Here is a 24,444-nt window from a genome sequence, read left to right on the forward strand (position 1 = left end):
GCCCAGTCCCAGTTTGTGAGGCAGAAGACTCAGAACAAGAGAAAGAACCAGGCATTATGGTGTAGGGCTCAGAGACTAAACAAACTTTAAACTGAAGTGGATCAGTTCCATTTTCAAACTGATACAGAGACTGAAAACAAGCACCGTGTGTTCTGAATTATGCTTCCAATATTTCTATATTCTCAATTTGCGAATTTATGCTAATAAGAAACAGCATCAATATTTTTCTGAAGCACATTTGTCATATAACCAGAATAGCTCTACCATACATACTCCTTCCAGTATGGTAAAGATTTATACTGCCCTATTTTGAACCCACACATCAAGATCAATGTTATTTCACAGGCTGTTCCTAAAGCTCTACAAACTCTCAGCAAAAAAAACACCTCATAATACAATACCAAGTAGCATAACTGTTGCAATATTAAGCAGATGTTATTTAAAAAGTGTTCTTCTGCCACAAACCACCCCCACCTCTCCTCAATTCTTCTAGAAATGTACTGCAGTTTTCATTAAGAAAAAGCCCCAAACTCAGGAACCTTTCCTTCACACCTCTGCTTCCAACTCACCTTATGACAAGTCAAAACACTTTGATTCAGTAACTTCTGCAGTAACATTGCACTGTTTAGCAGTTAAGATGGTTTTATTGCATGGTTAATAAATAGAATATAAATGACAAGGGAAACAGCTTTTATTTCAGTAACTTTTCAACAGTAGCAAGAAAAATGAGGAAAAACGGAGCACAGAATTTATTTGTATTTACTAAACACTTTCCTTGAGTTTACTTTGGAGACAGAGTCCCTCTTTCTCCTTGTCTTGGAACTTCAAAATATTTCCAAACAATTTGTTAGAATTTTAAGACAGGTTAAGTCATAAGTATAAATTAGCTCCCAGATTAAAAATATTATGTAAAGTGCTCCTACCAGGATTTGTTCAGCTCAATGAATGATTTTTATTTAAGCATTTTTAAAAACAGTATTTTGTTGAGCAGACACAATAATCAGATAAATAATATTTCAAACATCAGTACAAATGCCATTTACAAAACCTTTCCAGAATTCTTCTGAAAAAGGGTCTTCAGCTGATAAAAATAAATTCTATTAATTACCCTGAAAACCAGACAGGTATAACCAGGATCCAGTCACTGGATAATATCTTTCCTGTGGTAAGATTTAGTTCCTTTTTTCCTTTCACATTCGCCCATGAAAGCACATATATTGCTAAGTAAATATGTGGCCATATAGATGCATATAAAAAAAAGTCTTTTAAAGGACCTGTCAGAAATTTCAACTCCATATTTTTAGTTATGGAATCAGGTACATGGATCCACAGTTTTAACAAAATGCACACATGAAGGACATCATTTCCGGAAGCGTTTAAATAGTGGATGGATGTGTTTATTTGAAGATGCCTTACTCCGTGAAGAGTGGTATTCCATGTAAACCGTATCATCTGCTCCTGACATAGAGCTCATTGTGCCTGTGCGACGTGACACCTGCAAGTAAGGGGAGAAAAAACACATGCTTTGTGTGTGATTAGACAGACCAACTCTAACCTCGTGATGCCCCCTGGCTACTGGGCAGCACTGTTTATTTAGTGATCTTAATGCCAAAAAAGCCTTCAAAGTTTTTTTTCTTAAGAAAAATTTCTACAAAGAAAATCACTGCCTGCCTGCCACTCATCATAAGTATACAAACGTATGTAAGGTTTAATATGGAAAGATACCTTGCAGTGGGAATTCCTAATGCATTTCAGCACAATGCCATTCAGTTAAAAATTAACCCTAGAAAATTATTACCACGTTGTAGCTTGACTTTACCTTATGTATCAATAAATCTTTCAGGCCATTTATTTTTCCTCACATCTGCTGCTGAAAATGTCAAACTACTACCTATAATAATAGTACTTCTCTTGAAAATGAACAAAAGTGGCCCTTAGGCTTCTGCCCTCTGGGCATGAGGAAATCAGGGCATGATTCAAGGAGCACAGTGTCACAAAAGAGTATGTGCTGTGACATATCCGTATCTTAAAAATGTTTTAAAATATTTTCATTGCTCGTGACTTAGAATATTTACTTCCAAACCTGTAACAACAGATCTGTCATCTTCTCCCTCAAACATGAGGGAGAAGGACATGAATTCCATGTCTAACTTCTTTCTAATGCCCAACAAGTGAATTACTCAAATAGCTAAATGCTAATGCAGATTAAAAAAAAATAAAAAAATCTGTTGTCCAATGTTTCGCAAAGATACTAGGGCATCAATGACGGCACCACATTTAGAACTAAAATGAAATGGTCCAGTTCTGTCACGTTTGTGGTCATCCTTTTCAAAGCATTCTTCATTACCTGAGCTGACTTTGAACCATATTCTCCAGCGACTACTTCCTCCTCAGCATCCAGGTCAGATGCTTGCAGGACTTTCTGGAGAAGCTGCTGCTGTTCTTCTTTGGATGAAAAAGAAAGTTCTTCTTCCTCCATGCCCGCAAGCTTTGTTATTACCTAAGAAACAGAGCACAGTACAAGGTGAGGGCTCTTCCTCCTCAGTGCTAACTATTCAAAACCAAGACAAGGATTTCTGATTCCGCATCCTATTGGAACTGCCTTCAACTTTTATTAATAGTATGAACAGCTTAACACTATGGATAGTGCAGATACATAGAAAATCTTGCTAAGTGGTGTACACACATGCACACACCCACATCCCTTGTTATACCCTAGTTGGAAATGCAAAATACAAACCTTTGGGGGAAAAAAAAAAAAGAAAAGATCTGGACAGAGAATGTCAGCCAAACACTGTCCATACCAGCTTGACCAAGAACCTGACCAAAGCACATATAGCTCAGATGAATACTCAACTTACTGCAAGGTTAGCTTCATGCTGTGGGCTCTAGATGTGTCTAGTTTAAGAACTAGTACTTTATATTTAACAAAAGTAATCCTCTAGCTTTCCCAACACTGAGAATTTAGCAATAAACATTGAGGAACATGGGAGAAAAAGCCCTAACAAGTTGAGATGTATGATGAGTCGTTGAGAGACAATGCAACAACCTGCAACTAAGCACCAGCAGCACAGCAAAAGGACTCTTTCAACGTTTGTGTACTTAGACACAAAGTAACTTAGCTGTTACGTTTGTTCTCTTTGAAATTCGATGACGATGGATGCAGGGCACATGCCATCTACTGGCAATACAGTGCCATACATGTCATTAGCTGAAAAACCTCCTGAAGAACTGAAAAGCTCTCAAGCTTCTCTTATAAAGCTTTATAATAGGCATCTTGCTTTCTTAATTAGAGGTATTTTGAAAATTTCACAAGATTTTTTCCTGCAGTTAAATGCATTCTGGTAAACGTATGTTTATACATGAGAGTCTCAGTTTTCCCACTATGTTTCCAACCTGAATAAGTTTTGAGAAAGACATTCTAATTCAGCCATTTCCCTTACATAGTGTTTCCCCTCCTCATCTTTCTTTTTCAGCTTACCTCTTGAGTTAATACAATTAGAAACTAATTACCTCAGTAATCTTGGCTCGATCTGATCACAAAGACTGATTTAAAAAAATATAAATACAGCTTAAGGTAAAACAAATCCACATTAGATGCAAAGTACTGTTTTTGAAAAATGTGGTAGTGAAATACTAGAACAAATAATCGGTGTTGTGGGCTGTTGTCAATGGCAATTTCGAATTCAAACACGGATGTCTTCATGAGAAACGTCCTAGCTTTAAGAATCCATTCAGGGAAGCAACCTGTCCTACTATATGGCTAAAGGAACACTATGGTCCCCCCTCTGTTTGTTTAGAAGGGCATGACCTATGATCATCTCAAAACCAAAGAAAAAGGAGTCACAAAAATCAGTTTTAAATTGCATTAGCCTGTTTCCAGTTGTGGTTGCAAAACAGTACGAACGTGATTCATAGAATGGAAAGAATTCCTGCTGCATCATCATTTTTTTAAGCTGTTCAACAGATGCCAAGTTTAAAGTTATCCCCAATTCTTTGATATAGTGAGTTCTTCTGCTATTGGTTTAAAATTGAATATAGCCTACATTCAGCCTCTAAATAAAAACACGATACAGTAAATAATTGAACTATGGTTAGCTAATCAATAAAACCTGCTAGCAGTAAACTCCAAGCAGTAAATTGTGATGACAAGACTCCTATTTAAGAAGCAAAGACAAAATATGTGATTTAGCAAAAAAATATTATTATTCCGGTCCTCTTTTTGATGAAAGGCAGAGAATGGAGCCATTGAGAGATGGTGAGAAGAAAGTAAGTCCTAGAAGAAAAGACTGTTACCCTTTTAAAGGAGTAATAAATTTTTAGTAATTTAGGAACAAAAATTCTGAAGGAGAGGACATCAGTACTGAAATAATTACCTAAAGATGAGGTAGAGTGTCCGTATTTGGAAGAATAAGATCTGCTGGGAATGAGATACACATAGTTGATCCTGGCTTGGAATGAAGAAACACAATAGATGGCTTCTTGGAAGTTTCTTCCACCCCTATTATTCTTTGATGCCAGCTATGACTAAGGCTTAAAGTCTGGCAAACAGAAGAAAATAGATATTCTAACATTTTGATCCTAAACTGCAAATAAAGAATGTTCCAGTACTGTTCAGCTAAAATGTTGCTCCAGATACTGAACTGCCACTTGCACTGCTTTTTTTCCAATATTACACCAAAGCTCCTAGCACTAGGTCTTCCTTGCAAAATAAAAATCCCTCTATTTTAGCCTCTTTCTTGGTTCTAAAATCCAAAGCATTCAAATATAAGGGATTTGTCTAATCTTCTTGGCCATAGCCGCATAGATGCAATTGCTGTAATTAGTTGCAGCTTAGTACTGATCTACAATTTTGTCAAAATACATTCACTACAAAGCAAAACAAGGTTTTTACCTATAAAGACTGTGGCATGTCTGTTTCACTGTAAGGACCCCCTTAAAGCTCTCTTTAATGGACCACTGATTACAGAGCAATTATTTACTTTAGCATAACTGCAGTTCAGCAAGGCTTTACCCATAGGGATGTCCCGTACTGCATGTATGCCTCATGAGGAAAAGCTCTGAAATAGCTGAAGTGCAATCCAGTGGAGGCTGCCTGCCCTGGCACCTCATGCAATCTTTGCATGATTCTGTCAACACCATAAGCTTGAGCTTGTTCTCTAAAGGCAGATATGGGAGCCTTATCTTTTACTCTTCTTCTTAGCAACGTTTCTTATTGGGAAGGCCTCTAATCAGAGCAGTAAACTCCAGTTTTGTAAAGGAATATTTACCTAAAAGCAAGAGCTATCATGACACTCTGTTGCCTTTAACAACCCAATAGATGAGCACATGGGGCAGCCCATGTATTAGAAGAAAAATAAATGAGATACACCATGAAATCTATAAAATAGAGGAGCTTTAGTGGAGTGAGATTTTATGTTTGGAAGAAGATGACACACAGAAATACATAATAAACTGAAGTACAAGGGGTGATAATTTTCAAGTATGTCTGGGAGCAATGAGACAGCATTCAGCCCTTTACAAAAGGGAATTTAGGGGAAACTTCTGACTTTCAAGTCATGACTCTGTTACATTGTCAACACTGAAAATGTTCTCTATTTTGAGGGGTGTGGTTTAGTTTTAGGTCAGAAGATTTCTACTCTGCAGTAACAGTCTTTTCCTGCAGTAAATTCTGTCATTTCTTAATCACTTAACATTCAACCCAGTGATTTTGGAGATATACTTCATTCCATGAGAGAACATTACAAGAGGAAAGTCAAACTGTTGGTGGAAGCTAAATTGGCACAGTCTGAAGACCACCATTAGCCAGAATAATTTCTGCTAACACAGAACCACCGTATCAACAAGTCTGCATCCTGACTGATTTTCTGTACCACTGCAGGCTTTGCACAGCACTGTGGAAATGGTGCACGAGACTAGTGTGTAGACAAGGATCCCTGAAAGGTATTTGTTTTGGAATGGGTTGCTAGACACTTCAGACACCTAACTTTATGATTCCCAGAGTCAGATGTATCAATGTAGGACGGATGAATCCCGCTCATTGTATGTTGTCCTTAGCCATAAAGAAAAAGATTTTCTTCCCCTAGTGAAATACTGGTCTGAAACTGGAGTTCTTTGGAAATTATTTGTGACTTGTGATATTTTGGAAGTTTTCTGAATTGCTGCCGGCCACTATGACATAAATACCTATCAGCAATGCTTTATGCATAACCAGTATGATAATGTATAATAGGAGGCCTGCATGGATGGACAACTGAACAGCATAAATATAAACCAACCATGCAAGTAACGTTCCACTTCACTCCCCAATGGGTGCTTGGTTGGAAGTTAGAATACTTACTTTTCTAGAAGCTGTACTAAGCTACTTGTATCTACCCTCACAGTAATATAGATGATAAGACAATACTGGAACAGTTCTTGCTTGCGAGCAAAACCTTCATTAACACACTCCATAAGCAGTATTCTCAAGTATTTGACCTAGCACTAACGTGAAAGAATATGAGTTATATTCTTAGGCCACAATTATAATAAATAGAAGGGACAAGTTACCTTGAAGCTATAACCTTGATCTACGAGAAACCGTTGTCGCTTTGTTGAATATGCCATTTCCTGAGTGTCTTGGGATACAAGAGAATAAAAAAAGGCATTGTATTCCTCTGCAACCATGCCTAGGAGACAAAGACACTGAGTGATTAGTTCCATTTGGAACACTGCAACAAAGAACAAAAAAGGACTGAATACTGGTGTTTAAATAAGTTGTCTCTCCACAAAAACAATTTGCAAAGTTTAGCTGCACCCAGACCTTACACAAACTGACTGACGAAGTACACAGCATAGAAATTCCTACTCTTGTTCTTAATAACTTCAGAATGGGTGAAAAGGAAAAAACAGAAAGCACAATTACACTGGTGCTCTGAAAAGAACCTGCTTCTTTATTATGCTAGGCAAGGTGAAAGATAAAATTATTTTTAAGTCTATAATGTAAGGAAGAAGTAAAAAGTCAAAAGCAAGGATTGCAACACATGTCAAAAAAGTTCAATAGAAAAAGACAAAGGAGAAGTTTTATCAATGTAAACCAGTGTTTGCAGCGGTTTTGCATTAAAAAAGGTGAGACAAAGATATTTAGCTAAGAATTCATAGGGCTATTTGAAACCCAGGATATACCAGGCTGCGTACAATTTATTTTTTTAAACTTGCAGTCCATAAGATCTATTATCCAAACAGCACTGGGTTATCTTTTAAAACCCAAGGTTTCACTAAGACTTTGTTAATTCACTAACATAGGTTTTGGATGCATTTTCAAACAAAGGCTCAGCTGTAACAAGCACAAACTGCACATAAAATAAGTGTATGCAGATCTTAGAGTGCAAGTAGAAGGTGTTTTAAAAATCATTCTTCTAAACAAAAAGCTCCTTGGTTATGTTTTGCAAAAAAACAACTAGTTGGAAACAAATCCCATTTTTAGAAGAAAGTAATCTGCAGTATCAAAAATGTGCTTTCTAGAGACTTGCTTTTTAGAGTAATACTACCATTTTTTAAAAACGATTCCATGTTAAGGAAATTATCAAGGAATGAAAAAGTGAAAGAACCACCAAAAAACAAAAAGTTCACTTTCCTTCAGCTTTTTTTGTCCTTTGGAAGTTTTCCCAAGACAAAGCTTTACTGACCCAGAAAATGCTTTCATTCACTGGTATATAGGCATATTCTCTTTGACTAAAACATAATCCAAGGCCAATATAAAGAAGTATCACGAATATTCAGTTTCTCTGCAGTTCTATGATACTATGACCCAAGGCCCAGAGCCCAACAACCACCTCATTTACCTTTTTTGGCTCTCAGCACTCGCCCCAGTCTTTGAGCCTCCTGTCTTCGAGACCCACCATGGGACGAAATCTGAATCAGAACATTGGCTTCTGGCAGATCGAAGGATGTGTCACCTACCTGTAACACAGAAGCAGCCTCTGAGCAGTATCTTATTTCCATATATGATCAACAAAGACTTAATACAAAGTACACCTTTGTGACCTGTGATACAAAGATGTCAAATGCACAACATGCATGTATAACTTACTCTTAAATGAAGTTCATTCTGAAGATAGGCATAAGGACTGAATGTCCTCACTTACCTTGGAAATGAAAATAGTGTTGATTTTTGGATTGTGCTTGAAGTTTTGTAGAATTTGCATTCTTTCTCCTTGTGCAGTAGGACCATATATGTAGGGTCTGAAAAGAACAGAACATATGCAAATTAAATCAATTCAAGATTTGTCAATCATTTCTTATGAGGTACTAAGATACCATGGCAGGGAGCACAGTACACAAAACAAAACAGATTTTGGTACAGCTTACAGTTTACTTACAGCTTGTTTGGCTATTTATGGCAGCTGCACAATTGTTTGTGGAACCCTCTGCCACAACCCAGTCTGCCAGAAATAAATTCCGACAGTTATAAATGTTTTGCAATTACATGCACCAATGAAGCTATGTATCAACAGACTGAATGCATGTGCTAAGCCTACATGAAAGACTGAAGGCAGCGGTTAAAATAAGAGATTTTTTTCCCCCAAATCTACTGAGTTAGCACACTGACAGCTGCAACTTTTACTTCCTATTTAAACACTTGAAAATCTAGGCTTCTCTATCAATGACATGCTGAGTGTCACAAGTTGGCTGCTGGATATTGTTCTGGGAGAATTATTTTTGCTTTTGAAGCTAACCTCTTGCCCCTCCTAATACCTTCTGAATCTACTGAAATGAGAACAAGGTCCCAAACATTCCATGGCCACGAGCAGCTCACAGTGGCATTTCACTTACGGTTTCTAACGTTTGACAATGACTCACCTGCAACATTTAATATCTCAACCCAGAAGGCTCACACAAACTCTCAGTCACCCACAGACTTCATGAGTAACTTGGGCTACTATGAATTTTCCAAGATTCTCTCTAGACTCTGGCTGTTTTCCTCCTGCCTCAGCAGATTTAAAAAAAAAAAAAGCAAGCAGCTAGAAACGGCAAAGCCCACACGAAAAATGAGAGGCATGCAGGAGTGCATAGCCACTGCTTTTTCATCTGTTTCACTACTTTTCCAAATGCATGTTAACAAGCATCTCCAAATAACAGGAACCAAGTTCTACAATTTCTATTTTGTTCCCACTTCCACACATTATTTCTAACACAAGGAACAACCTCAAATGTTTCATTTACCTTTTAATATTGCAAATACATGGGTGGTAGCTGAACGTAAACATGCAGTGCACAGTACTAAGGTTTTCTATTCTTACCAACTAATTCCTGTGCATTGGCTCCTCTTGCTTTCTTTACTACAAACTTTATTCTAGTTTTTCTTTTACCGAACAATCCTAGTTACCTGTAATCTAATTCTTCTACTTAGTGTATTTAACCAGATTTTTAGAAAAACACAGCTAGAACATGAAAGTGGCAAATTAGTCAACTCTGAAAAAATACCATTGTTTTTCAATTAGTAGCATTCAGTAATATTTTAAGCCTTATTTAAAATTTCATTTAATATTTAAATCGTGATGATTTTAATCCCCAACAAAAGTTAAATGGAAGATTTAAACTGCATCTAAAGCATTTGTGAGCCTTCTGTTTCTTAAAGCCATCAAGAAGGTGTTCAAACACGTTTTTTATTAAGAACAGAGTAACCTAGAACTCTTGGCTATCAATCCTCCATTTTAACCTGCCCAGATCCTACTTGGCAATGATTCATTAACATATATCTGACCACGTTCCTGAACCTAGAACATCCAATGCAAAATTTACTTTTTTTTTTTGTTGACTCCTTTTCCTCGCTGCAAAAAGACATTTGAGAAATTTGGAAAGACAGATCCCTCTCCTATTAACTGACATAACTGTCAAAACCATGGAGGCATAGTCCTCCAGAAACAGTGATTTAAAGATATTAATAACGCCAGTAAAAAACAGTCAGCACATGAGCTATATGACACTGGATGACAGACTCATGGGATGACAGACTCATGACAGAGTAAAAGGTGGCTAAGTAAATTTGAATTCTGCAGCCCCCAAAATTATAGTCAAAATAATTCCTGCCATGTGCATGGTCTTTCCCTGCTAGCACCGAGGGAAAGGGGGGGTAAGGGAGGAGCCGGCAGAGACAGCCAGACAATGGCCATCTCTCCCGGAGCGCACCCACCCTACGTGCTTGAATCAGGTCATGAGAAGTGCAGCGGGAACCATCCTCCTACTGGGCCAGCAGAGGCCGGGCAGACACCCCCAGCCACTACCGCTGTAACCCCTGGGCTGCTCTCTCCTCCTTACACATGTAATTCCTGACTCACCCAAACCAACAGCTCCCTTTGTTTCAGCCTGTTTCAGCAAACTATGACAGAAAATTCTCTGGTTAAAACAAAGACTCCCTCATCTTTATCCAGCACTGCAAGCCTCCTTTCTTTCTAACACTGACAGCCATATAACCTGGAGCTCCATAAATGATGTGAGGAATGGAGAATTCACTCAAGAACATGAAAAGTAAGCACCTAATATTTCTTCAACTGTTTTTCCTGCTGTGCTTCTACAGCGTCTACCCCACTTAACAACTGTTGTGCTACTTAGCAAGCTCCCGCCCCAGCATCGCCTTCGCTAAAGGCTTTTTCTGTGGTGCACTGAACACTGCTAGAGACATTCCAGAGGCATCATTACAGCTAATCTCTGTCCAGACAGATTAAAAAAAATGATGAAGGAGACCACGGGTGTTGGAATTCATCCAGTACCGTTAGCTCTGCTTACTATTTGATGTCACAGCAAGCCAACACAACATGGCTGTTAAACTACAGTCAAAACCGATCATGAGTTTTGGAAAGTGTAAGGCTTGTTTGTGGTTTTGCTAAGAAGTACTGCTGAAATTCCTAGACATGAAATCATACACAGTCAAAATGCCCCACAGCTTCCAGCAAGCAGGTGTTATTTGGACTTGTCAAAGAAAGGATAAGGCCAGCTTCTATGCTTATTTTCCCCAATAACTGCTCTATGCCTTATCCTGGCAAACACTCTCCCTGATCATCCCTCCCCAAACCCTACAAACACACTGATGCTAACCCCTCATTAAACTCTATTTGTACAACCTTCTCTAACTGCAGTCACGTTAGAGTCATTTAAGGTAGCGGAGGAGCTCATGGGACCCATATCCGCTGGTACAGCACAGATCCCCAAAAAGCTTGTCTTATCTAAAAAACCTAAGGTTAAGACCTTTTGAGAATCTGAAGAGGAATGCCCTGGGTCTCAGAAGATCTTGATACACTCCAGAGAGTGTATATTTGAAAACCTCTGTCTCAGAGAGTCGGGAGAAGCTACCGTCTGTTAAAGAAATAGTTCTAGTGATATTTTTTAAAGTCCCTCATTTTTCCACTGGCTTTAATAATAATAAAATGGATTGAGAAATACTAGCAGTCTTTCACAGGAATCTTAGATGAAAACTCCTCTTGAGGCAAGTACTAAACAGAGGTTCTTTTCAAACAGTTCTACACCAAAATAATGTTGCAGTGCCAATAAAATCCATCCAAAAAAATGCCCTCCTGAGCTCCTTTTTATATAGTAAGATTGGAGTTAAAGTATTACAAGAAACATCTAAAGACTACTGAAAGCTGTGAGATTACAAGACAATTTTCCAGGAAGGAGGAAAACAACGGTGCCGTTGTTAGTTGTAAACACTTACTTGCCAAGTCTGATTGCATATTCCTTCAGTGCAAACACATTGTCAGCAAATACGATGATTTTATCATTCCGTCGCTCGTGAAACTTAATCAGGAACTGGCAGGCTCTGAATTTATTTGGGTTCATGGTGTACAGCAGTATCCGTTTCTTTGTTTTGATAGCTACGTATTCTCTATAAAATTCAGGTGACATTGGGCACCAAACCTAGAATTAAAAAACATACATACATGCACACACAAAGTAACCCTCCATTATTTATTTATTTTATTCCCATGGGAATTGAAAAGATACTGGGGGGGATGATAATGCATTATAACTTTCTATATAACACAGGCCACAGATTTTAACACAGTAATATCTGTACTAAAATGAAAGCTATTGGTTGGTGTAGTCCCCAGCACTGCCAAACTGTTTAACCTCATTAATATTCTGGCCTTCCACAATGCTTCGGCAGCGAGATCCATGACAGAAATAGGCAGCAGGACTGGAACAGGACTGGAAGATATTTCCTTTATCTTTCATACTTGGTAATTTTACTGAATGCTACTACTTTTTACAGAGCAATAATTAAAGGCATTAACTGTCTGTGTAATCACCCTGTCACAGCAGTCAAAGCTTTTTCCATAAAAATTAATTTTCATCCATATTCTGAAAGCTCAGAGACACATTTAGTCTTAATTACAGAACAAATTTACCAATCTTTTTTTCATATACCCACAAAGGAGTGACCTTTATTTTAACAGCTATTGAGTCTACACCTTTCAAAACGCTAGGAATGATTAGAAGTTTTCAACAGGTTTCCCTAACTATTATTTTATTATGTAAATACATATCATAGCACTGCACAAGTCTAGGCTTACTGAGGTATTTTTTTCTACTGTAGCAAGAAAATAGAAAAAATTATGAAGTTTAAAAGTTTATGCCAATGCAGTGACACTATCTATAGTGTATAATGACACTATCCATAGTGCATATAATTTAGAAGACAGTCATTCTGCTGTACATGGGTTATTCCCCTATATCCACTGCACAGTTCAAATTAACAGACTACTGCAAAGAAAAGTCTCTTTCATAACCATTGTTCAGCTAAGGAAGTTACGTGACAATTTACAGAAGTTTATTTAAACAATCTGAATTGCTCTGTACTGTTAAGAACTACTTTTTTATTTCAAAACATTTCTTCCAGTGAGTTAAATGCTAGAGATGGCTTTTTTAATCCCTTAACTACATTAACAATAAACTTATGCATTGAATAGGCACTGCTGTTGTTGTATGCTGTCTATATGAAAGATTTAAAATTCTTAAATCAGAAGAGAGTATTTCAAAGTGAGAATGAGATATGAATACTGAACATTTGATTGTAGTAAAATACTTCATCTATTGCTCAATGCTTCTGACTACATGGCAAACAATATATTTTGATTTGTATTTGCAATCTCTTCTGGATTTAGAAATGGATAAAATCTTCTCACTCCAATAATCTTTTCATTTTTACATTTTGCAAGATGCACACTTCAAACCAATAACTTAGTATGGCAGCAGGGAAAGTATTATTTCTAAGTTACAAAACCCTGAAAATACAATTAAAGAACAGGCTTGTTCTCTTTTTTAAACTTCTTTTAACTCTTTAAACTGTGCTGCTTGTTCTCCTTTAGAGCAGTGAAAGAGTAGCACCTGCAATGACCACGACCTGCCTTATCAGACAGCAAAACTGCCCTCTCTTGCCACCTGGAAAGAACCACACTTAAAGAGCGGACCAGACATCTTTCTTGGCTATGGGGAATAAGCCAAGTTGATTAAAGATGCTACTTCTCAACAACATGTCAAGAAAATCCAAACAAATATGCAATGCAGTTGTGCATGTATTAGACTTGTTATTTATCAGGCATCGACATTGCTTTTTTTCATTCTTTGCTTTTGGTAGTCCCACTGAATGTTATTTCAAAACAGTGGCCTGAAGAATACAAATTTGCAGAATTTTCACATCATTCAGAACAAAGGCAGCCCATGCTTCACTTTTCAATGTCTAAAGGGAAGTTCAGGGACTGAGAAGAATTATGCTCCCAAGGCAGAATTAACCAAAGTGCCTAAACAGTCAAATTTGATTTTGCAGACTGGTTACTTTCCCCTCAAGACAGTTATTTTCTAGATGCTCTACCCTTGCATTCTATTACTTAAAAATAGTTGTGAGGTTTTTTTTCTTCTACAACCTCCAGTCTGCACAAAGTTCAGAAGAACAGCTGACCTGCATCTGCATCTTTTATTCCAGCACCAGAGCTAGGAAGAATTGCATGAAACTAGCAAGACAGGTTTAAAAAAAAGAAAACAAACTAACAACAACCAACAACAAACCACCCCCCCCCCAACAATCAAAAAAAAACGAAAAAGAAAGCAAAAAACCCCCAGGAAAAACCCAAGAGAGAGTGATGAAACTCTACCATTGCACACTGCAGCTACTAAAACTTTACTTCCGTTCAGTGGGAGTCTGGACAAGTTCATGAAAAAGAAACCCACTGATGGTTACACAGAAACCACGTACAGCTCGTGAATAATTGAGGACTTGGAGAAGTATGAGAAGTAACAGATATGTTTGCCCTGTTTCTATACTCTTCCCTAAGTATCTTCCTTGACAATTACCAGAGACTATATAGTTAGACCTTTAGTCTGACCTAGAAAGGTTACTTTAATGTTCTAACATGCCTGTGTGAAAGGTTTCCACTTCTCTGATACCAGATTTTTCTCTCATTCATATGCTGGAAAGAACAGAGGTCACACCATTATATTGGAAAGAAATAGTAAGATCCAGTCCTATGTTTTCAATTTTCACCCTCGTGCATTCAGGCTTGAAATAAGCAGGTGTTTTCTTACTTTTTAAAACTTTCTATTATCCTTCTTCATTTTAAGAGTTACAAGAATTTTCCTCAAACAACTACAGACTGTCTGCCAATTGAAGTCTCTAAAGAAGTCTCTAAAAAGCTTCCAGCATACCATCTGATGTTATGCTCATCATAACATGATGTTACGCTACCACAGAGAACTGAGCTTAAGATACAAAGTCAAGTCAGACAACACAAACGTCAATGGCATCGAACTAGGTCTACAATACTGCAACCACTGTTCACATTTCTGAATGCTGACTTGGAGACAGCCGATCAAGCACCACAATCCCCACAAACAGGAATAGTGCTGAAGTCCCTCTGAAGAACATGCGGCTACTGGATTTGCCTACCACATGTTCATATTGACCAGCGACAACATGGCCTAAACTACAAAGTAAATGAAAAGTCTTCAGGGCACCTGTTTTTCCCAGTTAAATACTTACAATTTTATATATCTTCCTTAAAAAAGAAGTTATACACATACTAAATAAACACTAGTAGTACCAAAAAGCAGAGCATCACCTCAGCACACTGGACTTTAGCAATGTAGCCACTGTTCTGCAGCTCCATCCAGTTGGCTTCATAGAGCTTTGGTCCGATCAGGAAGTTCAGGTCAACAATTTTATCATCTTCTCTGACCAGTGTAGCAGTCAGCCCCAGTTTACAATGAGCTTGTACAATAGTGAGCACACGTCTGAACATTTTTGCTAAGAAATGCAAGACAAATTTTCTGTTTACTTTCCTGAATGGATTTAGAAGACAAATACTGCAACTTAAAAAAACCACTTTCATCAACTCCTGAACACAAAGCAAACACAATGTTGGGAAATTTTACCCCATTTTATGTACAATTCTAACAAATCTGCGTTACAGCAAAACTTCATGCTGATTGCAGCTTTAGTTTACATCTTCAGTGTACTTTGAAAATCCCTGTAAACCTTCTGGCATCTTTATTATTTCCCATTTCCTGAGAGAAAATCAATATATTCAGAGATTACATGGCTTGTTTTAGGCCACACAGTATTTCATAGAAAGAACTATGACACAAGGACTCTTGGCTAACTGTCACATTCAGGACTTCCAGTATATGACAGAATTGTTCATCCTTAGTATTGCTAGAGTTCACAGAGGAGATTCTATACCTTAACTTTTATGAAACCAAGAAAGAACAAAAGTGAAAGAACAGTGGCAGCAACATGCTACTTTGCTAAAATGGCAGTTAGTCATCAAGGTCTACTTCTGAAATCCATCATTTCTGTAGACACCAAATTATATTCAAATGAAATCATGAGAACAAGGTAGAGCAGCTAGCAGAATCCTGGGTGGTATTTTTAGCCAGGTTTATTCCACAGACACTTTAATACTACATTATTGCTTTCCAATAGTGTAGATCTCAATTACATAGTAATTTCAAATACAAGAGCTATTTCTGGACAGTAATCACTATGGTAACTCATTTTATTGAATAGAAATAGATACTAAAAGCTAGCCTACAGTGCCACTATATCTCGAAAGGAAAGGCAAATGAATTCCTCTCCTCTTCAAATTCATCTACAGCAAAATTATACAAATGTAGTTCAGGTATCTTAAGAGCACTTCATCAACCTACACAGAAAAAGGCACTTGTATTTTACACTGCCATTATAGAAAATACAGTGTCTAATTCGAAGGGTTTCAGAAAACTAACAGTCAGCTCAAACTCTGTAGTATCAGGGGGAAAAAAAAAAGAAAAAAGCAAGTAGAACAAGGCGGTTTACTTGTCTCAAAACTAAGCTATGGTTTACTCACTATATTAATCACAAGAAAAGACAGCAAAAAACACCACTTCTAAAAGAGCAGAGTAACATTAACAGTGTAAATAACATGAAAGGTTTGCACACCGTTTCCTTACCAGGGATAGTATGTACTTCATCAAGTATCATAAGGCCCCACTCTTGACTTTTAAGCCACTCCATTACTCTTTCTGCTTCCCAGGATCTTTTCGTCGTGTGTCCCAACATGGAATATGTGCTGATAGCAATAGAACAGCCAATGGGCTTGTCTTTGGCATCAGAAGTGAACCGACATATCTGGCTGTCATCAATGGTAGACCACATCTTGAATTGGGCCTTCCACTGCTCTACAGACACTGCAGAATTACCAAGGACCAGACACCGCTTGCGGACCGTACATGCAGCTGTCACTCCAACTAGAGACTTGCCAGCACCTGCAGGGGAAGAAGAGTGATATTTATTAGTCATCTTTCAGATACTACTGGAGTAGGAGGGGAAAAAAAAAAAGAGCAAAAGAAAACAGGAAAACTGTGAGAGGATATGAAATCACGTAAGGGCAAATTCTTTGTTGTTTCTTCACTATAATAGTCTTAAAAAAAAAATATCACAGAATCATAGAATGGTTTGGGTTGGAAGGGACCTTAAAGATCATCTAGTTCCAACCCCCTGCCATGGGCAGGGACACCTTCCACCAGACCAGGTTGCTCAAAGCCCCATCCAACCTGGCCTTGAACACTTCCCGGGATGGGGCACCTCTCTGGGCAACCTCTTCCAGTGTCTCACCACCCTCACAGTGAAGAACTTCTTCCTTACATCTAATATAAATCTATGCTCTTTCAGTTTAAAACCATTACCCCTCGTCCTATCACTACACTCTCTGTTAAGGAGTCCCTCCCCATCTTTCCTGTAGGCCGCTATAAGGTCTCCCTGGAGCCTCCTCTTCCTCAGGGTGAACAACCTCAACTCCCTCAGCCTGTCCTCATCAGGCAGGTGCTCCAGCCCCCTAACCATCTTCATGGCCCTCCTCTGGACTCGCTCCAAGACGTCCACGTCTTTCCTTTGCTGGGGACCCCAGAGCTGAACACAGTACTCCAGGTGGGGTCTCATGAGAGTGGAGTAGAGGGGCAGAATCACGTCCCTCGACCTGCTAGCCACACTTCTCTTGATGCAGCCCAGGATATGGTTGGCTTTGTGGGCTGCAAACACACACTGCCGGGTCATGTTGAGCTTAGAAAGAAATGGAATATTCACTCCTAAAAAACCAGCTGGAATGTCTGTTGGACACGTAACTGTATTTTCTCAAGAAATTAATTGTAAACAATGGCTTTGCCAATTAGAAGCAATCATTTTAATGCTTGCTTAATTTCAAAAGCATGTTAAATTCCAGGTGGCTACAGAAAGCTTCCCCTAGGGGTGACCTTTCCCACTGCCCCTCCCAGCTACGTTCATCCCCTCACATAGCAAGTCCCTAAATCTTTTCATTCCTCCTTCACACTTCTTCCAGCATCCCTTACACACTCTCAGGCCCCTGCCATATCTCCCATGTGCTTCCTCCACTCTCAATACGAAGGTCACTGGCATGCAGTCTCCTGTTCTATCCCTTCTGTTGCTTCCCGTAGGTTGTCCCAGTCTGCACATTCCTCATTTCTTTCTCAAGCTCCCCTGCCCAGAACTTGTGCACATGAGCTCTTTTCTTCCTTGCACCCCCCTTATGCCATATTTGTATTACCAGTTCCCCCCAGTCTCCCCATTCCCAAGCAAGGAGCAAATGATTCCAATGGCAACAGCTTTACAATTCACTGGAAGATCAGCAGAGCTGACTTAGAGAGAACAGTGAACGCATGAATGGTAATCTGAAGCTACTACAACCACAAATCAGTTCTTCAGTCACTACAGGGATGTAAGCAGATGCCTGACAGCTCTATTAACCAGGCTCTCCCTCACCACAGCCTCACCATCCACTTGCTAAAAACCAACAGGACTCCGCACATTGGTACCCAGAACAGTCCCTACTTCTGTTTGAAATCTAAGCAGCTGTCATATTTGGAAGTTGCTTTACTACAGGCAAATAAAGAACAAAACCAACCCAGAAACTTACCACATGGCAAGACAATCACACCAGATCTGGCTCGCCCATTTCCAAACATCTTCCTTAGGCTTTTCTCTTGATAGGGCCTGAGGACAGCTGTAGGTTTCAGATCAATATTAATATCAGGATTCACAGAATCATTTCTGAAATCATATTCTGCCAGCAAGGGGTACTCCAAATGGATACAACGCTTCTGAAGTTCTTCAATCATCTCCTGAAGAAGAAACAAAGCGTCAGATGGTAAATTCTCCACATCTGAATTTTTTTTTTTTTTTTACAAACAACCAGATTATATAGTACTATGCAAAGTTATATTTATTTTTTATGCTCATGAAGTTTGCAAGAGTTAAAGTTTATTCCAAAACCTTTATTCATGATCACGCCTGCCCCCTCAAACATTTTAAATAACAGTTGATATTAGAGAGGGCTATTTAGACAAATGGAAAAACATGACGCATTAATCTCCAATGTGTTGTTTATCCGGCAGTGACTAAACTACATTATGAAGTCCTGCAACAAGGAACTCAATAACAGACACAAAAGGTTCTGTGTGTTACACAGATGGACCTACCAAAGCTGCACATCTGTTATGTGGAAAATCTCCATACCTTGGTAATGCAGTTATTCCACCACAATGACAGGTTGATTCAATCACCGAGAGGTTGTTGGTTTGGGTTTTTTAAAATAAACAAAATAGCTACTAAGTTATCTTTTTAAAAAATTTCTGGTTTCCCCACTTAGACATCATTAGAATCACTGAGTCCAAAAACAACTTGAGAAATTCTACAAAAGCTCTCTGAAGGTCAAGCCAGGACTGTGCTCCAACCTCCAGCTACCCTTCTCAAGCTGTAAAATCAGAACGACTAAGAGTTCCTTCTGCAAACATGAACGACAAAATAAAAACGGGGTGGGGGGAGGGGGGGAAGCACTCTGAAACCAACAGCAGATTTGCCCTCCACTGAATTCTCCCTTGTCTTGCACAAAGCAACACTAGGCCACACATGACAGGAACCTCCCTCAGTCTCTGGAGCCTTTCTCTGGCCTGTGAGCACTACGCCTTGTGGGTAGGGAAGGAACAATGCCCAGTCTGCCGCCCTCTGTACAGAAGAGGAAGATTTAAAGATTTTGGTAGGCAGAAGGAAAGAAATGTTAATGACTTCCAGCGATCTCCCCTATCAAACAAAGAGCCACAGTACTTTACAAAGTTCTCATGCTTATTTGCAAGTCCTGGGCACATTCCTCAAAGCTACAAATGCAGAGACTAAAATACTTGTACCTGCTTGACTTCAAAGGACACTGTCTGTGTTTCCTCCTCCTCCTCCTCATCTTTGTCCATCTGTTCATAAAACTCAAATAAGTCAGCTGGGACATCTTGCTTATTTTGAGCATCTGTTCCCTGTGATGTTGATGGACCAAAGCCACCTTCACTGGATTTGGAAATCTGAAATAGATGGGACAGGAATTTTCACCAAGGGTTTCATTAGAGACACACTCTGCCCCCCTCCCAGTTTGGGCTTGTTAAGGCGGCACAGATCATTGCTGATAGAACCAAAAGCAACTGCTGATACAACAAACAAACAATAACCACTTCAAACTACTCAACAGTTTATCTACTGTTAGTTCAATAATTTTGAAACATGCGCAACATACCGCAGATTTACTTGTGAATGTCTCTGTAATGAGCTCTGTTTCTTCACCCTCAGCATTTCTCAGGCGACAGTCCCTAATTACATGGTCTTGCAGAAGCTGCTGAATGACATCAGGGTGGGTACTTTCCACAAAATACCTAAAATTAAGAACAAACCCCCCTATTTTTATGAACTAATCAACTGAATAACTTACAGGAATAGTGGCACTGATGCTTAAATATATAGCTATCCCAGATGCACTCTCAAGTATCCAGTCTTGGGGGTGGCAATTTAAAAATAAAGATATTATGGCAATCAAAATTTTTAAAAGATGCCTCATACCAAAACTGTCATGCACTTTGCCGTTATCCATGTTACTCAAATGTTCTCTAACATAATGTGAGTGGGAAAACTCCAGCAGAACTGCCTAGAGAGACCTCTCACATACATGTCTTATTTATGACATGTGACACAAGTCAATTTTTTTGAGACTGAATTGAGGCAAGTCTGTGAAAACACTGAATATGATGTTTTAAAGTCCTGGCCATGGGACCAAAAAAGCCCCAAAGACAAAAATCTAAAACCTCCAAAACACAAGCCATCTAAAAATTTAAATGAGTGCATCCTGAAATTGTTTCTCTCCCTGCAAATTCATCAATAATGATGCTCCTTGGAGGTCACAGTTAAAATATGAGCCAAGAGACACTTAAGTCTGAAGCAGCATAGGAGAAATCTTTTTCTCAGAAACACCTAGGAAGAGGACAAAAACCTGCTAGTAACTAATACTAGCGTTAGTTCTACCCAAAGCAGCAGGTTCAAAAAAGCAGCAGCACAAGCATAGCATTAGATTATAGTCCCAGGGCTTATCCATGGCTGCCGGACAACAAAGAACTTTGCAGAAGAAATAAAAGGAATAAAGAGAAAACACAGGCAAGGTACAGACATAGGCTTCGGGTTTCTGCTGTCTCCTTCCTTTCCCTCTTCCTACCACAGAATCACAGGTTTAGATAAAATTGGTCAGCTCTCAACTAGCTGACCTCTCAAGGTCCCTTCCAACGTTATCTTATACCTTTAAAACAAATCAGATTCAACCCTGCAACAAGCATATACCTCTTGCCAATGGATTTGCTTACCCTTCCTGACTAATGGACTACAAGTCAGAATACACAAGACTGAAGAACAGCGGTAGAATAACTTGTATAACCAGGCTCAGGTAAATTACTAAGGAATGAATGAAACAATTATCTGAAAACCTTAAGGATACATTGCAAGTCCAAGCAATAAAGAAACAAGCTAGAATATAAAATTTGCAACCTACTTTTAAAAACATAATGATAACCAGTAGTAGCTCAGGACAGCCAAACTGAATTCATTGACTAATGTATTAAACGCTTTCAACAACTGAAAAAGCGATCTTGTATTGACAGATGCTACACTCAGCTGGGAGCAGTAAGACTCAGCAGCTACTGAGACCACTCATTTATGCACACCTGTGCATTTGGAAGACTTCCTCTGCCATGCTAGTTAAGAAAGAAGCCACTTACCTGTTATGCTTCAGTACCAGCTTCACCTTCCCATAGCTGACAGTACACAGCTACAAACAGACAAGAGCAGTCGTTAGGAATAGGCAAAAGAGTGATTCCATGTGTGGGACCAAATGCTGCAATGCAGTTTAAGTTTTTGTGGGGAAGCATAGTATCATAAAACATTTACTTGTAATGTTGCTATGCTTACGGAACAAACCTGAAAAGGAATTTTCAGAAGATGCACACATCACCTGACACAGAAGATGAGTCACAGATATTCAGTTTTTATATCCAATTCCAATCTGCTTCCCAGACTGCAAGAACATACTTGCAGGATAAGGCAGGCTATATTTTATAGTGCCTGGCTATTCCAGACTGCCTCCCATGTTCACAGTCTTGTTCCGGAGCAAATCTGAGGAAACTTTCCCCACGTACAATTCCTACTGGCTGCAAGTGTGCACAGATGCTTAAGTTTGCTTTTTTTTTTAAGGTATAAACCCCATGCAGGATATATCATGAAAATAGTATGTGTGCAGCAATATACTATAGAAAAAGACAAAAAAAATAAGATGAAGCCTCTGTTCTCTCGAAACAGTGACAAAATAGAATAAGACAGTAAAAACAATGAATAATTTAAAAAAAAAAATCAATTAAGCAGAAGCAGCAGGAAAGGATTTCACTAGTAGCAGTAGATATATTTCCAATGCCAATAAAATAGTTTTACCTTGATAAACTGAATTATTCCATCTGGGACTCCAGTTTTGCTCAGTTTTTGTAAATAATCTGTGATGTCGCTTGTTTGTAAGCCAACACTAACAGCAGCATACAGCGAGTAAGCAGTCAGCTTGTACTCATGAATGTGGGTTGGTCTGCACACAGGCTCAGCAATGGCAACCAAAAAATCCTGTGCGTATTTGTAAACTGGAGAAAAGGCTTCCAGAAAAATATGGCCGTCAGGAGCCTACAGAAATAAAAAGGAATGCTGAAGGCACAACAGTGTTAGTTGAACAGAATCAGGCATTTCCTATAAAGCAGCTGTTATGATATTGAGACAGTCCACCATTTAGGAAGCAACGCATCATAGAGTTTCAAAAAAAGCATTTGCCCTAACAATGAAGTTACAAGAAAAAGAAGAAAGGAGACCCAAGAACATACAACTTCTGTCTTCTGGAACGGTCCCCGATTGATTTGTCCCTGTCCCTTCTATGCCACTAAGAATAAACCACACCCAGATCAATTAAGCTTTTCCAGACTGACATGTTGGGATATTTTTTTCTTTTCTAATGCTAAGCAAATTGCTTGAGCAGAGGCAATCTTCCAGGCCTGCTGCCCTGAAACAAAACAAAACTCCTCACTCCTTTTACACAGAAGAAATGGAGGAGGAAAGATAGCACTTGTGTGCCACAGCATTCAGTAACAGACGCCCTGCAGATGCTGGCAGGGCAGCCACCTCTTCTCTATATGCTGGTAGTACCAGCCAAGCCTTGGACGGGTTTATCATTGTCTCTTTCAAGGCAGAGAAAACCAGCGGTACCAGTTACAGAGAATGAGACCAGACTGTCTTTAAGCCTGTTTCATTGCAGCATACAAACACCACTGCTGTGTCACCGCAACAAGAGACCCCGCTCGTGTCATTAGCCAACGCAGTCGCTTCTACAGGCCATTTTATCTCCCTCCCAGAAACATCTGGCCCAAGGCGCTCCACCGCCCCCTCCTGTCAACGGCACCCCCACGGCAAGGGATGCCGGAGAGAGGGGGGGCCTGCGAGCAGACTGCTGGGATGGGAGCAATCCACCCGGGCTTTCCGAGGCGCTCCCAGGCGGGGGCCGGCGGCCTTGCCTCGGGCGGCCCCAGGCTGCTCGCAGCCCGCACGGGCGCTGCGGGTACGGCGCTCGCCCACCCCGGCGGCGCCCGGGCAACGCTGGCTCCGAGGCAGCGGCCGAGGCCGAGGCCGACCCCCGCAAACGCGACCCTGTCAGCTTCCCCCCGCCAACCTCCCCCGGTCAGGGACAGGCCCGCGGCAGCCGGGGCACCTGCCCAGGCCCGCGGCGCGCCTCGCTCCGTGACGAACCGCAGTTAACGGGAAGGGCTGGCGCGGCAGGGCGGCCCGGCCGCCCTCACCCCCCCCCCCGCCCGCCCGCCCGCCGTACCACCCAGAGGGGACGCGAGGCGTGGTCGGCCTTCAGGGGCATCTGCTGCCGGTAGTCCTTCGCCCCGTACTCGTCCACTTTGGTGCCGCTGTCCTCCACCTGCTTCCCCGCCGCGGACGGCACCGCCTCCTGCGACTCCTTGCCGGGAGCGTCGTCTTCGTCGTCCTCGTCGTCATCGTAATGGCGCTTCTTGGACTTCTTCTTATCTGGGAGCAAAGCCGGAGCCGTGACGGGGCGGCACGGCCGCCACCCGGCCCGGCGGCACCCCACAGCGGACCTCCCCGGCCCCGCGCCCCCCGCCGGGCCGCTGCCCCCCGCCCGGCCCGGCCCGGCCCGGCCCGCTCCGCTCACCCCGCTCCTTCCTGCCCATGGCCGCCGCGCAGCGCCCCCGCCGCACGCCAGCGGCCGGCCGGCGCGTCACTTCCGCCGCGCGGGAGGGGAGGAGGCGCGGAGCGGGCGACCCACACGGAGAGCGCCGTCGATTTTCTGTTCCCGGGGCTGCCCCCGGCGCGGACGGGAGGCGCGGGCGGGCAGGGGAGCGGGGCCTCGGTGACGGCGGGCAGCGCCGGGGAACGGGCCAAGGCTGAGAAAGGGGATTTGTAACAAAATAATAAATTAAAAACACAGGCTTCGGCAAAGCACACCTTAAATTAAAAAAAAACAAACAAAACCAAAACACAAAAACCGGCCAATTGGAAATTCAGGGAGG

The 24,444-nt window shown here is 40.5% G+C and overlaps 1 protein-coding gene across 2 annotated transcripts; it reads right to left on the reverse strand.

Moving 5' to 3' along the window:
- Positions 1–624: 624 nt before the first annotated feature.
- ERCC3 (ERCC excision repair 3, TFIIH core complex helicase subunit) lies at positions 625–24,180 on the reverse strand. 2 transcript variants are annotated; one of them, XM_069781083.1, is made up of 15 exons: positions 24,087–24,180; positions 23,736–23,941; positions 22,310–22,546; positions 21,604–21,653; positions 20,082–20,217; positions 19,708–19,872; positions 18,441–18,645; positions 16,462–16,776; positions 15,093–15,277; positions 11,693–11,895; positions 8,127–8,223; positions 7,824–7,941; positions 6,550–6,668; positions 2,348–2,500; positions 625–1,495 (listed from the first exon to the last, which is right to left on the reverse strand). In XM_069781083.1, the coding sequence occupies exons 1-15, from the start codon at positions 24,103–24,105 to the stop codon at positions 1,361–1,363; spliced, it is 2,343 nt and encodes a 780-aa protein (XP_069637184.1). In that variant the 5' UTR covers positions 24,106–24,180; the 3' UTR covers positions 625–1,360. The 2 variants fall into 2 exon arrangements, with proteins under 2 accessions (XP_069637184.1, XP_069637185.1); XM_069781084.1 differs by lacking the exons at positions 625–1,495; positions 2,348–2,500 and adding an exon at positions 2,526–4,541.
- Positions 24,181–24,444: the final 264 nt, after the last annotated feature.

The sequence above is a fragment of the Haliaeetus albicilla genome, chromosome 4 (genome assembly GCF_947461875.1).
Source record: "Haliaeetus albicilla chromosome 4, bHalAlb1.1, whole genome shotgun sequence".
In the NCBI taxonomy this organism is placed as follows: domain Eukaryota; kingdom Metazoa; phylum Chordata; class Aves; order Accipitriformes; family Accipitridae; genus Haliaeetus; species Haliaeetus albicilla.

Bases quoted from the DNA above. Each gene is read 5' to 3' on its own strand.
- ERCC3 (XM_069781083.1), bottom strand. The intron at 20,218-21,603 runs GTAAGTGGCTTC...TCTTAATTTTAG, and splicing joins CTGGTACTGAAGCATAACAG to GTATTTTGTGGAAAGTACCC. The intron at 11,896-15,092 runs GTGATGCTCTGC...TTTTAATTCTAG, and splicing joins CTAAAGTCCAGTGTGCTGAG to GTTTGGTGCCCAATGTCACC.